General features: G+C 38.4%; 1 protein-coding gene across 1 annotated transcript in view; it reads left to right on the top strand.

Annotated features, from left to right (window-relative positions):
• The window catches only part of LOC104491563 (lipopolysaccharide-responsive and beige-like anchor protein), a gene marked incomplete at its 5' end in the record, with an annotated part of 58,361 nt that overhangs the window by 18,046 nt on the left and 22,817 nt on the right, over nt 1-17,498 (top strand). The window contains 4 exons of the mRNA XM_010134010.1: nt 387-579; nt 3,515-3,577; nt 6,881-7,036; nt 12,042-12,209. Of these exons, the coding sequence (XP_010132312.1) occupies nt 387-579; nt 3,515-3,577; nt 6,881-7,036; nt 12,042-12,209 (580 nt within the window). The remainder of the gene's footprint in view (nt 1-386; nt 580-3,514; nt 3,578-6,880; nt 7,037-12,041; nt 12,210-17,498) is intronic.

Raw genomic sequence — 17,498 nt, 5'->3', positions numbered from 1 at the left:
CAGGAATGTCTTTTGCTCACTTTTTTGTTCCCTCCTAGTTTGGCATTGCTTCCTTGACTTGCTATCTCTGCAGATATGAAGGAGAATTCTTTTGGCAGAGATAGGTGATTGGAAACTTTCAGCTTAGTCTGCTGTAATCTGTAGCAAAGTTTGTATATAGACACCCTGTGTTCAACAAGGCTCGCAAATTAATAGTGCGTATGAAGGTTTTTCTACCTAAACCAGTTGTTTCCACAAGCCTGTCCACTATTATTGCATTTGCTTTTCACTGCAGCTGCTATTTGATCTTGTTTGTTTTAATCCAATCTTCCTTCTCTTGTCCTGTCTTCTCCTCCCCATGTTTTCTTTTCCCGTGTATTTGGGTTTTTGTTGTGTGCACTCAACAGTATCTCCTCCTGCAGAGTCCGTTGATGTTCACAGACCAAGCTCAACAGGACGTTATCATGGTTCTAAAGTTCCCATCCAACTCCCCTGTCACTCACGTAGCAGCTAACACCCAGCCTGGTCTGGCCACTCCTGCCGTGATCACAGTTACTGCAAACAGGCTGTTTGCTGTAAACAAGTGGCATAATCTTCCTGGTAAGTAAATTAAAGTAAGGAGCAGAAGAAACCACTGCCATCAAGCAGTACTTCTATTGTCTGTTTCAAAATTTGCTGCAGAACTGTTTGAAATTTGAAGTGTGAAGAGCCAGTCCGGTTCATTGACACAGCTTGCTCTTCACGCGTGGACTTAGTTCTCCTTAAAAAGGTAATCGGAACTGTGGTGTAGTGAGCTGTTACAAAAGGTTTGTAACAACGGTATATAGCTTCCCAGGCCTTCAGGCACTTTGCGAGAAGACAAAAACAGTCTATTGCTATTTGATCGTGATAAAGTCACATTCCTCCTTCTGAATTTGTTCTGTAGTCAGATGGAAGCCTGAACCATGTCGTGTCAGAGACAAGTTTTAAAACATGCAGAGCTTGCCTGAAATCTTTTCTCCTATCTTTTTCTAGTTTATGAATTATTTTCTGGATTATGAATGCCATATTCTGATGTTAAAGCCACTCAATGAGAATTAGAAAATATGTGGGAAGTTGTATCTTCTGTAACTTATACATCCTAAAGTTATTAGGTGCTTGTATATTTGTCAATGTGAAAGGAAAACAACACAGCCATTTCCATAGCACCTAGTCAGATTTTCCTTTAAAAATGTGTGGGCCTTGAGAATATGGTCATTCTGTTTTCAGTTCTAATGCTCTCTAATCTTAAAGGCACTCATCCTTCTTTCCCTGCCTGTGGCAGTTTCAGGCCCAAGCCCTGAGAAGTAGTTTATTTCAATATTGTGCAGTAAATCTGGTCAAAGGCTTTTCAAGAAAGGGAAGAAAGAACTTCTACTCAAATAGAAGATATTTGCACCAGAAATACATCACTGGGATTCCTGCTAAGCAATCTGGACCTCTGGTCCATGATTACATTTTGAAAAAAGCCAGATGACTCCCCCATTTTCTTCCTAATTCTTACAAATTACCTCTCAACATTGTGCAAATAGAAACATCTTTTTATTATTGCACCCACCCAAGAAATGCTTAAAAAGAAAGGGAAGGAGGGGGGGAAGGGAGGCTTCTCTAGATAACAATTTGAGAGCAAGAACTACTTACAGGGCTCTTGATATTTGTTTGAAAGGAGGATGTCAATATTCTCTCATACCTTGGATATGTGACTTTGGGCATATAATATTCAAGGCTTTTAAAAAATAGCCATTTTAGTCATAGAGCAATCATGAGGTTTTAAAGCAGTAGGAATTGATTTTGTTTTCTGTGTAAGTCTGCTGGTTGATGGGCTGTGAACAATCAACCAGTTGTTGAGTGTAGTAATGAACTGTTTTCAGTTGAACAAGACCTTCAGATTTGGGGTTTTCCCTCACCTCTAAAAGGGAGCAGAGTAAGCTGTGCTTTGAGGCACTATTTTTTCATTTTGAGGCACTTTACACTAGTCCTGCCTTTACAAAGAGCTCAAGAAAATCTACAGTTTAAGACAAACAAAAGCCAACAAAATAAAAACATAACCCAACAAAAATCCACGTCACCCCACCTCTCTGAAGAAATGACCTCAGGTTGTGCCAGGGACAGTTTAGATTGGGCATTAGTAAAACTTCTTCGCGGAAGGGGTTGTTAAGCCTTGGAACAAGCTGCCCTGGTAAGTCGTTGAGTCCCCATCCCTGGAGGTGTCTTCAAAGTTGTGTAGATGTGGTGCTTAGAAACAGGGTTTAGTGGTGACCTGGCACTGGTGAATGGTTGCACTCAATGATCTTAAAGCCCTTTTCCAACCTAAACAATTCTACGGTTCTGAGAGCACACTGCTCAGCTGCAGACTGTTAATGGAGTGCTGTGCTGAAGATATCTGGGCATGGGCTCCTAAGACTAGCCTTCACTATTGTTGCCTTTGAATTTTATACCAAAACAGGATCTGCTAGGATTAGGTATCAATTACTACTCCATATCTCCTGCTGTGGGCTTAGCATTGTCTTTACTAATGAGGCATCATGATAAAAAAGTTAAGTTGCCAGATGACCAGTAGTCACTGATGAGTAATTAAAAATCACGTTCCTGCTTTTGTATATGAGTTTCGTGGCTTTGCTGACATCTAATGGCACTGGTACCCAACGGGGTGCCTCCGTTTTGTCATGTGGATTTCGTGTTTTGTTCTGTGTTTCATTGCAGCAAACTTTGACTTCCCAGTTACTTATTAAACCCTTTTATTGAAACTAATTTTTATATTAAGCAGTAGAGCGAAAACTCGTAGGTGTAAATATTAGCCATTATTTTTTGTTCCACTTTCAAACATGACTTGTGGGCTGGTTGGGGGGTGGTGGGGAAGTCTGCTTGCCTGCTTGTTTGTTTTTAGTGAGACTGGGGAAGAAAAGGCTTTTTTTTAATGCTGAAGGAAAATTCAGGAGGTAAACATTTCACCAGTATGCCAGGTGCCCAGATGAAATGTAGGTTGGCAGAATTATATATTAACTTCTACGCAAACTTGCAAATAAATGGGTTTTGGTGATGGATGAAATACTGGATGACTGTGAGATTTCCCTGTCTACATCATAAACTGACTTTTAAAAAAAATGTCCTTTGTGCTTCACTTGTTCAAAGCAGTGCTTTAAAAAGTAAAAAGGAAAATGGTATTTGCTACAGTCAGCAGATGGTTGTCACATTTTGTTTTCAGTGCTCTTTACCACTTAATTTTGTTTTGTTGCGACAGGAGAGGTTGCCAGTAAAGCATCTGCTAGAGCTTATGGCTCAGGACTGGAGCTGCTGCTGATGGCATACATTCAGAGTAGCACTAATCTAAAATAAATGTTTAATAAGCAGCCTGCAAAAGCACCTGGAATTTTACTTTGTTTTAAAAAATTCAACTGATGCAGAATAATCTTGGATAGTTTAAAAAAAAAGCGGATGTAGCTTTGATTTATAAAATGTATGTGGCTTCACGTATTAAAAAAAGCAGAGTTTAAAAATCTTCTTTCCTGAATTCCAGCTCATCAAGGTGCTGTACAAGACCAGCCTTACCAGCTGCCAGTGGAAATCGATCCTCTCATAGGTCTGTCACTTCCTTCTCTCTTTGCGATTCATTAAGCTCTGTATGGTGGCCCTGAAGTGTAGATTACGGTTGTTTTTCACTTGCTGGTTGCTGGGAATGGAATTTTCCTGATAAACCATTTGCATGCAAATTGGAATGCAATGAGCTGTGGCTATGCTGGTATTTCATCAACTCCCCCTCGTTGGTTTGCCTAATTTGAACAGGCCTAGGACGCGTGTCAGTGAAAATTAATATGGATGCTGTAATAATGTGTGATTGAGAATGTGCATGAAGTACTGTCAGGATAATATTGGATCTTTTCATCACTCAGACTTGTTGATGAGCAGGAGCGAGGCACGTTATGATGAATTGGTGCACTGGTAATGTGATGGAGCTCCTTTGCTGGGGAAATTTTCATAATAACAGTGGGGTTCTTAACTGCACCGTGTTGTGAAAAATAAAACCATGGTGCCAGGGTTTCATCATTAAAGGAGATCAATCCTTTCTTCATAGACCTGCTGTTCAGGCTGAGGGGATTAATGTGTAATTGCAAAGCGGTTTCAAAGTTGAAATATATTGCCCCCTCTGTTTTAGTATTGAGGTATTAGTACGCATTTTTCAAGGCTATTGCATCTTTTGAGCAGCATTGCTATTTAAATTTGTGTATGTTTTTCTTTTATTAAAAAGGGGTGGAGGAGTGTCTCCTTTATTTAATGACTTAGTGTAATAGATTAAATTAATGACTTTTTATTACAGAGGTTTATGAGTTTATATAGAGCTGATTTTTCTATTAGCATGCTTAGAGTTTGGTCAGTTCTTTTATTACAGACACAACTTTGGGAAGTGCAGACTTGAACTATAATTCAGGAGCCCATAACATGGTGAATGGAACTTTAAACATGATAAAGAAAAGCTCAAAACAACCTAACCCCAAAATACGAAGTATTTGTAGGACAGTTTACAGGAGCAAAGACGACAGGATTTCCCTGTGCCCCACCTCCCTCCCCAATTCTATTAGACTTCAGACTTAGCTCTGTGTTTTTAAACTGTCCTTTTTGGGATGGTAGTTTATGTGAAAAAAGAAGTGAAGTGGCCAATTATAGAAGCATTACAAAATCAGAGTAAAAATGGACTTGCCTGGATAGTTTAGAATGATGGGTCTGTCAGCCAGTGAGAATTAATTTCAAAACTAACACGCATGTCACAGTGGGAACCGCATTGTATCAGTCTGTAGATACAGACTGTTGCTGTGCAGCCATTTTGCTGGGTAAGTTTTCTGATAATTAAATCAGGAACAGTGTGGGCACATTAAACCATTTTATAGAGCTGACAAAATATTTTTCCAAAGTTTTTAAGATTGATTCCCATCCAAATAATGCAAGGAGGGCGTTTGCTGTGTTCCTTCCTACAACAGATTTTATCCAAAAAATGTTCAGACCAAAAAATGTTAATTCTGCTTTAAAACCTGCTATAAAGTAGATCTTAAAAATATGAATAAACATCACAGCAAAAAAAAAAAAACCCAAAATCACACTGGGCCTGTATGATGTTTTTTCTACACATTGAGTAAAACATTAGGAAGAAAATAAAATTTTTATTTTCATTTTTCATAGTTTTAGAATTATAATTCCATTTTCTGGCTTGCCTTTAATTTACAAGATATTTTATATTTGGTTTGGTATAAACAACTTTAAAATTAATATTCACTGTTCTGAAAAATGGTTTAATATTCTTTTCATACCATAGATCTCAAATCAGCCTTGTGATTACATTGGACACAGTTTAAAAGGTTTAAGGCTTTCTTTGTCACTGTTAAGTAGCATCATTTGGTGCAGGCAAGTAATTATGTAGATAATATTAAAGGTTTTTAATTGTGGCTAGACACATTTACCTAGAAATGGCACCTAAGAGGACCACAAAATTACACTTTTATGGTTATAGCAGGAATCTTGTTGCTGTCTTAGTCATAAGGAGGGCTTCCTGCTGTCCTCATTTTCCAGCGGCACAGGAAGATGTAAACAAGCAATGTCTGGTATGACATATCAGAGCTCTTTTTGAGGTGAAGTTTTCTGAAGGTCTAACCCACGCTGAATGTGGTGATCTGCCTCTTCTGTTTGGGGGGGTTTATTTGCCATTCACTTGTCATACAGAATGCTGCAGAGTACCTTTACAGCCATTGTCATTACTCTTTATGTGGTCCCAACGGTGGTCAAGGTCCCATTATGTGTTACCTGCAGAGCACATGGGAATTCCTTGCTATGTAATTTGCTCCCGGTTTGGATAAGACAGTGTCAACATTTTGAACGTAGCGAAAGCATAAATTAAGTAAGAATTTGATAGAGAGTGAATGGAATAAGGCCAAGGCTTAGGGGATAGCTAGACTATAAGAATGGAAGGAAGTTAAAGAACAAAGAGTAAAGAGCATGAGACCAGGACAGGGACAGGTCTGGGGAACTACCTGGAATGGAGGTTATGGTGCTCCAAGCAGTTGGCAGCGAAACCCAGGCCCAGTTGAACTTACTTGCTTGGGATGGAAGTAAGCACATTAAAGGTTCTTCCTACAGTGTAAGATTTTCATCAGATATATCTGTAAGCACCCGTATCAGTGTAGATGCAGACACAACAATTAATAAGGACAAAATGTAACATGAAAAATGTGTTCATTAACTGATTCCGTTCTGTGGGTTCACAATGCAAGGTTATCTGGGGAAATACAACAGCAGATGATCAAAGCAGGGTAAATATTTTCTCTCAACCTTACAGGAGATTGTGGAGATAAGCTGGTTAATTTTTGTGCAATGCTCAAAAAAGTGTGAAATGGTAATGAAGTTCACTGCAGTTATTCTTTTTTTAAATTACAATGCTTGCAATGAAATACATCTTTTGTGTACGCTTTTGAAATCGTAATTCCATTGTCTGCTGCATTTGAGCCACCGTATAGCATATGCATATGTACTGTCTTATAATTACATTCCCTTCGTTTGTTTCTTAATTTTAAATTTTCTGTACTAGAAGAAGGGAGGAAGAAAGCTTATTACATTTTTATATATAATTCTTTTTTACAATCTTTTGTTTATATTTGTCAGCTGCATTTGACTTAAAGAGGGGATTTATTCTATTTTACAATATATACAAGGAATTAGCATTACTCCTAGAAGTGTAATGAGTGTTTATAGTAAAAGCAGAAAGGAAATGTCCCTGCCACAAAAACCCAAGTAACAGCAGTGAGGAATAATTTTGGTGTGAACATAAGTTCCTAAAATGTGCTTTTGTTCTGTGAATGTGGATGCTGCAGTTTCTTCATTTGTGTTTCTCTCTGTTCAGCCAGCAATACAGGTATGCACAGAAGGCAAATCACTGACCTTTTAGACCAAAGCATTCAGGTACATTCCCAGTGTTTTGTCATCACCTCTGATAATCGTTACATCTTGGTCTGTGGCTTCTGGGACAAGAGCTTCCGAGTTTATTCTACTGACTCAGGTAATGTGCTTTTAAAATATGGGAATAGCCTAAAAGATTTTTCTGTTCATTGTCAACCTACTTTTTCAAATAAAGAAAAAATGGGGAGCAGAGGGAGAAAGTGGAGTATGTATTTATTCCACTCCTAGTAATATTTGTCAAATACTTTCTACCTACTGCTACTGTGTATTATATGCTATCATTTTTGCGGAGTGATTGCAAATGTAAGAAAATAAGCTCTTGTTTATCATAGTGTCACACTTGAAATCTGTATGACAGGCATGCCTGGTTTTGCACTGCAGTTTCCACAAGTAAATGAGTTTTTGTGAAGCTTTGCATACCAGGAGAATTAATTGTTCCTAGGGTGCTTACTTGAGTTTAACTCTGGTTGTTTTTCAGCACCAGAGGACTTTTTTTTTTTGAGTAAATACAAGCAAGCACTACAGAATAAGAACAGAAGTGAAGTCTGCTGAAGAAATACTTTTGAAAGCTATGCTATAATAGAAAAATTGTCTTGAAGCCACCAAGTTCATATAGCATAAACTGATTGATCTAATGGGCAGCAGTTAAATTAGTCTGTCAGCTGGCATGTATCCCAACCATTGGAGTCAGGCGTGTGTCATGCTAAATAGTAAAGAATCTTTCAATGTAAGAGCTACAGGAATTTAAAAGCATGGAGCCTCAGAAAAAAATAGGTATGATTTTTCCCTTTCATTATCTTATAATGGGAGTAGCAACCTCACTGCAAGGTACTTCTTTGGGATTAATGACCCGGTGTGGTTAATGTGTGTGTGCCATCAAGCTTTCCAGTAGGTTATTAATCCCTTGAGAACATCCTACATGTTTGTCATCATTTCTTAAATATATTAGTTAATAGTGTTTTTCACACTCGGCAAACCAAAATGTTTAACAAAACAGGATGGCCTTTAATGAAAATCTGTTTAGATTAGATCTGATGGCATATTTTAGCGTATCTGTCATTTTCGCAATTTTGAAGCCTTAAATATAAAGAAGTTCCATTTATTTCATATTGACTGCCTACAATTAATTATACAGACATCTAGTTAGACTCTTCTTAGTTTAATTTTCTCATCAATGAAAACAAACTGACATAAAACTGAATTTAAAGGAGATCTTCAGAAAAGTTAGCTAGTGGGAATAAATATTCCGGGTATATTCCTGATTTATATGAATAGAGAACTAATTATTTTATGTCAAAGGACATATTTTACTTTACACTTGTGAGGGGAACTTGCAGGACGTTGATAGCTTTGTCCTGTATCAATCTGAACTACAAATACCTCATTAAGTTACGTCCTCCGAGTGTAAGTTAGATACACCAGGCATCTTGTTACTACTATAGCTAATTAGGGTATAAACCAAAATAGTCGTCAAAACAATGGCAGAAGATTTGTGTCTTCTATGTGTGTCCTGTTCGTCAGTATAGCAGCTCTAGTTCAAGTGAATTCAGATATCGTTTATTTTGCTTTGGATTAAACTGAGAATGTAGTAGTGAAATACTAATGCTGGAATTGGCAGAACAGCAAGGGAAGAAGATGGTGTGATCAGTAATGCATAATGGCAAGTGATCGCAAGTGTTGAATTCAATTGTATTTTAGCACTTACACAAAAAGGAAACTGTTTTCCTATGAGATTTTGGGTTTGGTTTTTTTTTTTTTAACAGGAAATACTTGTGACATAAATCATAGGTTCTCGGCACAGCTAGTATAGCAGAAGCACAATAAAACCTTCCTCTAGCAGTGGAAATTACTTCTAGACAGCATTTTAGATTCAGTAGTGCAGAGACTTGAGTCTTACTTTTAATTATTCGTAGCACAGCTGTCAAATAAAACATTAACTAGAAAACTTATTCTGTCAGAAAGGGGTATCTGCATGCATGTGGTAAAGTTTGATATTACTGTATAGAGACAACAACCCGTATTAAAAGAAACAAACAAAAAAGTTGAACTCTTATGAGAGTAACGTGGTTTTGTTTTGTTTTTTTACTGATATGAAAGAGCAGAAGCTTAGTTCTTGTTTTGATGGAATGGATTGAACCTTAGCTGCACAGTAACAAAGTAAAACTAACAAGGCAGTGCAACTACACAAACAACTATCAACAAATAGCCTTGAAAAGTGTTTGTTTTCTAGAACAGAATCTATAAACGTAGAATATAATTAAAAGAGAGATCTCTATCTCAGCAGTGTTTGTAGCATAAACTTCTGTTCTAAAAGTATGAATCACCTCAGGTAGTTGAATACCTGTGGCTATACAACTGAAAAATATATCACATAATTATTCTCAAATGTAAACCATATAATTGACGACTTGAATTTTCAGGGAAAAAACATACATTTCATAAGACATACATATTGCCAAAATGAACTTAGGTAGTCTGAGAGTGCTTCACTGCCCCTGGCTGTGAAGCTCAGTAACTTTTTTTGACTAAATCTATCAACTGGTTACTGTGTGAGACAGTTACGTGACCCTGTGGAGCTGATTAAAGCCCTGGTGTGCAGAGGTGACTGCTATGTAATACTGGTATGGACTCACAGAGGTGAGTGAAAGGCTCGATCCCTGGGTTGCTCTCCTTTCCGATACGTGGTAGGTCTGCACAGTAAGTGAAAAAAAAAAGAAAAAAACCAACCCTAAAAGCAGCCTTCCAGGGTTTTGTCCCTTCCAGTCAGAAAAGGCTCGTGGGATAGTATTGAATTTCACAATTTCTCCTGAAGGTTTATGCTTGACAAAGCTGGTAAGTTTTGTCACTGTTTTATTTTAAATCCGATGTACAGGTTTCCTTTAAATTGCATCATGCTATTCTATTTTTTCTTCATGTACATTACAATAAGTAATTCCTCTTTTTTGTAGAAATTCATACATTTCTCATGTTTTTTTCTGGTTTTCTCCACTTTCACACAATTACCTTTTTGATCTTCTGTTACAAGTCAGGCCATTAACATTATTTTTGTTTAGAACCACTCCTTTAAGTCTTTTGTTACTGTTAGTGTTATTTAGTGGCTGGATATGAATAGCGTGCCTTTGCACTGTGTAAAAAGAGGGCTGTGAAATGTGTCCCACTGGCCATATTGTATGATTGACTAATCATTTTTAATTCGTGCACCAAAGTGTTTTACTAAGATGTGCCTAATTTTAGTCCAGACGCCGCGGATTTGTGTTACTGCTTGTCATGTTACTGGTTATTATTTTTAAAGGCTTTCAGAACATTTTATTTCAGGTACAGTAGTTTTCTTTTCCTATTTCTTTTTTGGCCTGTGTTGTTAATCCTTCCAAAGCCATCACTCCTTCCTCCTCTGTTCTTCCTCATTCTCTCTCTACTTGGCACTGGTGAGGCCACACCTCGAATACTCTGTCCAGTCTTGAGTCCCTCACTACAAGAAGGTCATTGAGGTGCTGGACCGTGTCCAAAGCAGAGCGACAAAGCTGGTGAAGGGTCTAGAACAAGTCTTATGAGGAGCGGCTGAGGGAACTAGGATTTTTTAGCCTGTAGACGAGGACGTTCGGGGGAGACCTTATGGCTCTCTACAACTACCCGAAAGGAGGTTGTAGTGAGGTGGGGACTGGACTCTTCTCCCAAGTAACAAGTGACAGGACTAGAGGAAATGGCCTCAAGTTGCACCAGAGGAGGTTCAGGTTGGACATTAGGAAAAATTTCTTCACCAAAAGGGTTGCGAAGCATTGAAACAGGTCGCCCAGGGAGGTGGTGGAATCCCCATCCCTGGCGGTGTTTCAAAGATGTGTAGATGTGGTGCTGAGGTACTTGGTTTAGGGACCCTGGCAGTGCAGGGTGAACGGTTGGTCTTGATGATGTTAAAGATCTCTTCCAACCAGATGATTCTGTGTGATTCTGTGTGAGTGATTCTTTATTCAACCCAAAGCACAAATGTGTGTGTGAAATGTGTATGTGAGGAAACTGAGGTCACACATTAAGGTGTCACACATCACACTTCCTTGTGTCATTGGATGCAAAATTTGGCCTGGCCCACATTACTTGAATGGGGCAAGTAGGCACATGAGAAATATATATGTGTATGTGTGCATGTATGTATATCTTTCATCCTATCTCTACAAGATCTGCAGTTGCTAGGCTTCAGCAAATCCAGGGAGATGGATTTTAGCGCTTAGGTTCGCATTTTGTAGGATGACGTATGCTGCTGACAGATCCAGACACCTGCAGGACACATGACATGTTTGCTGTGTCGGAGCCAGCCTCCAGCAGGGTGGACTGGCAGAGATCAGCTGTGGGTGACCTGATGTGTGTTTCCTCTCTCACATGCATGTATGCATAAGCATCCAAATTTTCATTTTTCTGAAAATGTTGTCCTGTTTAGTTAATCTTAAAAGGTTATAGTCATAATCATGTTCATATAGATTCCTGAATGGCACATTTTTAACTGTCTAGGGTTTTTTGACCATTACAGAAATTCTTAGAAGGATGCTGGTTGAAATAATGGGCAAGTGTTTAAATCGTGATGGAAAAATACTGGGTACAAGAGTAATTTTTTCGTCTGCATCGTCTTCTCTCTGTTTAAGGAGTTACTCAAAAGTTGCGTGTACTACCTACACGCATGTTCTCTTACACTATTAGTTTTTTCTGGGTCCTAAATGTTCTGTAGCTTCTGCTGACTGTTTCCCACATATCATCAGATTTGCATTTTTATTGTTACTTTCATCAATAAACTTGCGTTAAAAGAGAATCCCATCATGTTTCCTGTCTGTAGAGTGAATGTAAATATATAGAGTTAAAAGATCCTTCTGGTATGGTTTCCCTTTGAATAAAGTCTAGTATTTATGGACTGTAAATATTTTTTGTGTGGACCATATGGGCTACTGCACTTTTAAAAAAGTTTCCACCAAATCAAGGAAAATAAAAAGGTACTTTCCACTATAGTTCATTTTGGAAACTTTTTTTAATAAAGAAAATATTTCTAAAATAACTTTATAATGTATTTAATTTGCCTTAGAATAAAAGTGTAATATTAAAACAATCAATTTGGTGTGTTTTAGGTAAACTGATACAAGTAATATTTGGACACTGGGATGTTGTAACCTGTTTGGCTCGGTCTGAGTCCTATATTGGAGGAAATTGCTACATTCTCTCAGGATCGCGGGATGCAACATTGCTGCTCTGGTACTGGAATGGCAAAACCAATGTCATTGGTGATAACCCAAGAGGTGAGCAAAACCAAAAAAATCTGCTGCATAAGGACGTTGTCAAAAAATGGCTTTAGTGAATACTTCGCATGGCAAAGTTTTAGGCAACGTTAATGTCAAAGTACGGTGTTTGGGTTTTTTCTAGTTCATTTCTAGTTTCAAAAATTGAGGGTGAGCAGTGCTTGCTTTGCAGCACAAGTAGAACTAATTTTTAAAGTTACAGGGTACTGACCATTGCAAATACATTTTTTTTTTCCTTGTAATTCATTTTCTTTCTCATTCAATTGGGAAGGAGTGGCTCCAGGAGTGAGAGAAGGGAGCTCATCTGTTATATTTCGTCTTCAGTCTGAGTAAAATCTTTTTCTCTCAACGTGACAATTTCATTAAATACCTAAATGTGAGGTTTCTAAAACAGAAAAGATTGTACATCGCTCCTGAGCAGACTGTATTCTAGGCAACCGTAATCTTACGCATACAGGTTCTCACAGTGGTACTTTAGCTATCACCAGAATTACGAAGACAGTGAATTTTAACTCGGGCTGAGGTCATCGTGATGAGATGTGTAATGGCCTGAGCAGGACACTTAGGTGAGAGAAGGACAGACATGTGGGATAGCTTAAAGAAGGCTAAAGCATTTTTCGTTTAACACTTCGGTAAGGTGCTACATGCCTAATCTTCACTCTCACGTACCAAGTATCTTACTTGGTTCCAGTGCAGGCAATCGGGTTCATACCATATAACCAAATTAGTAAGTCAGAGTAACCCTGCTTCAGCCTAATCCAGTTTTAACCCTTCCCCACCCAAACTCACCTTGCAATTCCCAAATAATTTAATCTCTTCCAGCTTGCACTGTTTCCCAGGAAATCCCAAATCTTTTTACTCATGAAGATTCTCTCTTTTAACTTCAAAGTTTCTATGGAAAAAAATGAATTGCTAGGACTGTTCAACCCTGCTGTGCCTGTATTATGTAACAGGAAAGGTAAAAAGTGATCTTGTTATGCCAGTTTCACTCCACACACAAAATTAATTCCTCATGCCCAAAGCAAAAAAGAAGGCAAACATGAAGCTAGACAAAAAAGCCCAAACGAGGCAGTTCATGGGAGCAAGAGCCTTTCAAGACAGCTGGTGAGAGCTTACGTGCATGAATAGAGGGGTGCATCATAATGAAACAGTGGTCCTGTTCTCCCTGTTCAGCCACAAAAAAAAAAAAAAAGCCTTGAAGAGAAGGGGTGAGAAGCAGTATATTCTGGCTGTCTTCAGAAGCATGTTTGTTACGTTTTCTGCCATACACTTAAGGTCGTCTCTGACCCCGGTCAAATACTGGTAAAAACATACCTGCTGTCTGCAGAGGACAAAATGAACATCTGGAAAACAAGAAGCTATGTTTTATCTGGCATATGTTGCAATTCTAACTGGTGTACAATTTAACAGTAAACAATAATATTTAAAAAAAAAAAACCCAACCAAAATCTGGCATCTTCCAAATCAATCAATTTGGTAAAGTTGTGAGATCCAGACTCAATCTATTGCTCAAATGGAGTTACTTCAGTTTGGAAAAAAAGAGGTGGTTTTACTGAAATTGCATCCTGTGAATGATTCTGAAGAAACACAACAGCTTAATATCAGAATGAATATCTGAATTTACCTTACAAATTACCTGATGTGAAAACTATTAAAAAATTGCACAAGATATAAAAGTTCAGTTCACACCGGTACAGAATCTTTAGGCAGAGGATGAGAGCAAACTATCCCTGTTAGCCTTCCAACAGTCTGATTCAAGAGATGGCAGCTTTGCTGGGATATGTCTAGCAGAATTTTATGAGCATCTTTAAATAAATGTGGTTTTGGTTGAGAGACAAAATCTCTGTGAATGCTTTATACATATTTTGCAATCTAACAATTTAAAGAAAATGCAAACTCTGCACAATTTTCGCAGAGGTTGTGAACTTGGGAACTCCCAGAAGTGTGTGAGAGAAACTTAAGAGCTTGACAGTCAAGGGAGCTTGTAAATCCTAAAGAGAGAAAACTGCCCTTTCGAAGAGAAAACCTCAAATATTTTATTGGTTTGAAGCAAAGAACATTTGGTGTCTCCTTACAGTGTTTTCAAAGCCTGCAAGTGTAGCCCGTCTTTGCAGATTCCTAGGCCTGTCTCGAAGTTCTTGTGGAGTATTTGCCAGGCTTGACTGCTTCATGACCAAGACCTTGAGCTTATAGGCTCCTTTATGACCTTAACAGATCCCACGCTGAGATTTTGTACCTAGTATCTAAATAGATTAGGTAGGTTTTGTTACAATCCGTTGACTGTCTTCTCTAATGCAATTACCTAATGTTAAAAGTTTTGCAGTTTTCAAAGTCACTGCTAGACTATTTTCACTACTGTTTAAAATCGAACAACAGCTACCTGGTAAGTCTCTTTGTTTGCAGTCTTATTCAACTTGTACTTTTAGGGACGAGCGATGGCTCCTGTCTTTACTAGTTGCCATTATGCAGCTCCTTTCGTGATGTGCCTGAAAGCCTTTGTTATGAATTGCCATCTCACGGCACTATACGTAGGCCTAGACACGTGTGTAGTAAAAGACAGTTTCTGCTTCAAAGAGATGGTAATCTGAGGGACTTAATTTTTCCCAGAAATAGCTTTCTGTAGGCATCTCTGTTCAGGCTTTTTTTTTTTTTTTGAAAGGGCAAGTAAAAAGAGCTATTTCTGCTTAGTTCTGATTTTGTCAGAAGTGGAAAGCACCAGCAGACTTGTTAGGTTTTGAGCCCTGTTACTCAGCTGGTACTTCCATCCCTTTGTGGGATGCTCGATATTTAACTTGCTTGATGTTTTTTCTATTTGAAGCTTACTTTTTTTTACCTCAAAACATAGTTTATCTATGCTTTCAGTGAGCACTCTTCACTGGAATTTTAGATACTCTGAAAGTTGACACATCCTTATTTTTTTCTCTTTTTAATTATCTCTGATGTCCATCTTAACATGACCTCACAGCAATATACATCCAATGGCCCTGTACCGGATCACGATGCCAGAGTAGCTTCATCAAAAATAATCTAAACCAGGAACATGTCTTTCCTTCTTTCGTAGTATCTGTTGCCTCTGATATACATCAGTCAGCAGACTAGTATGATCAAGCTATCCTAAATACTGTCCCATTGGGCACCCATTACTCTGCCAGTTACATTTTATTTAGGTTCCTTTACCTGGTTTCATTGCTTTAGGAAGCACTGAGCTCTTGATCTCCGGCTGTATATATTCGTGTTTTAGAATGGTATTTAACTCAAGCCGACAAGCCAGGTGGGCTATGACATCCATCATAAATAAGTGTTTTGTTTGATATTCTTTATCAAGGACAATTTTCTGGCTTAACTGGGCTGTATGGGAAAAATATTTATGTTTTTGGTTTAACAGAAGAAATGTGTTACTGAAATACTCATTATTTACGTTCTTTGATTTTTAACTTTTAAGCTGACTTCTTAAAGAAATTACACCTCTGCAGTCTCATTGTTTGTTTAGTTTCTCTCTAATAACTCTTGAATGTATTAATCAGTGTAAACTAAACTTGATGAATTTAAATCTCAAAGATACGAAATTCCTACATGGGACACATCTGCTGGAAACTATTTTTATTCTTCACAAAACAGCTTGATTGCATTTAGATTAAGTCCTTTATTCCTCCTCAAATTAAAACCTGAAATTCAGAAAATATTTCACTGTAACTTTGATCAAATGTAGGGTTTTTTTCTTTCTAAATTAATTGGTTTTGAAAATGTAGAAGCATGGCAGTACGTCACTTCGGTGCATGGGCCTTTTCAGATGCAGAAATGTTTCTGTGGACAATTTCTGACCAAGCGTAGGAATAATTCAGAACAGAACAGAGGATCTGAAATAGTTGTATCCTTCAGAATAGCCCTGAGTCAGAGTTCGCATTCATTAGCATAATTTACTGTAGAGTTGTAAAGTCACTTTGGACAGTACAGGGGGCTTTTATTTTTCTCTTTGACATGTGGCTTGCTTCAGGCAGGTGGGGGAGGTAGGAGGAAGAGGATGTAACCCTTCCCGTGGTACCCCCTGAAGTTCATGTGTGATCTGAATCACAAGGATGGCTTTGGCATGTTTAGAGGCTCCAACCTAATAGTAAGGTACCATTTGGGGATGTTGTACTTCAGGACTGGTGTACCTGAATAGGGTGGTAGAATGTGTAGGGGTTACTGGGAGAGGGCAGCGTACCTGCCATGTCAAGATGCCGTGTTTTGCACTTGTCCAGCCTGATACGAGGGAGGTGGAGGGGAGATGAGAAGTGGGGGGTGAGGGGAGGAACTGCAAGGGATGGCTGGAGAAAAGAGATGGGAGAATTCATTTGCATGCAAATGGTGGGCATCACTTTCAGGTCCCACTCTCACTTTGAAGCTCAAGCAAGCGGCAGCTCTTGGTGTTTGGACATTTCCCAGGCTGAGGGATTGCATTTAGTTTGCAGTCTCAGAACCACAGGAAACAGGATGGGCAGGAGCTTTGGTCACCTAATGTTTTCTATTTTTCCCAAGGGAGGCTTAACTGCACCAAAAGCATTCTTGACTGATGTTTGTCCAACTTTCTGTTAAAAACTTCGGAAAATATATTTCTGGGCCTTAGAAGCCCTATCATTAGCAGTCTTTTCCTGGTGTTCAGCCTAGTATCCAGTTGTTTTTTGCAGCAGTTGCATTTTATCACTTCTTAAATATTTATTCTTTGTGTAGAGAACAGATTGTTTATTTCCTCCTTGCAACAACTTCCCGTTATTTGGATTACCATGACTTGCAATTCTTTGCCTCCAGATTTAATAGCTCAATTTTTTCTGTCTTTTGCCATAAGTCATGTTCTTCTGGACCTCCGATATTTTTTTGTGTTCTTCTCCTCTTCAGTTGTCTGTCTTCCGCAAAGTAAGACCCAGCAATGCAGTTGAAGCCTTTCCAGTAATGAGTAGAAACCAACCGGTTTTACAGACCAGTACTTTTCACCTCCCCATGGGATTTCTGTTTGTTTCAAAACAGCGTGGCCGTGTTAATTCCTTAAGTGTATGAGGAAAATATAAATTTCAGTCTTTCCTGAGGAACCACCATCTACTCAGTTGTTTCTTCTTCTCTCTGTGGTTTGACTGTGGAGCCTTAGCTTTAAACTTCCTGAATTGTATTCTTTTTAGACTGTTTTGTCAAACTCATTTGGAATTCTCATCCTGCCCTTTAGCAGACTTCCAGCCACCGATGCCTGCAAATGTAATTTGCAGGCTTATTCTATCAAATTGGTCATTAAAGAAAATATTAGATAGCACAGAGTTC

The sequence above is a fragment of the Buceros rhinoceros genome, unplaced genomic scaffold, assembly GCF_000710305.1.
Source record: "Buceros rhinoceros silvestris isolate BGI_N320 unplaced genomic scaffold, ASM71030v1 scaffold3604, whole genome shotgun sequence".
In the NCBI taxonomy this organism is placed as follows: Eukaryota; Metazoa; Chordata; class Aves; order Bucerotiformes; family Bucerotidae; genus Buceros; species Buceros rhinoceros.
Note: the sequence above shows the minus strand (reverse complement) of the source record. Positions and strands in the feature narration are given on the sequence as shown.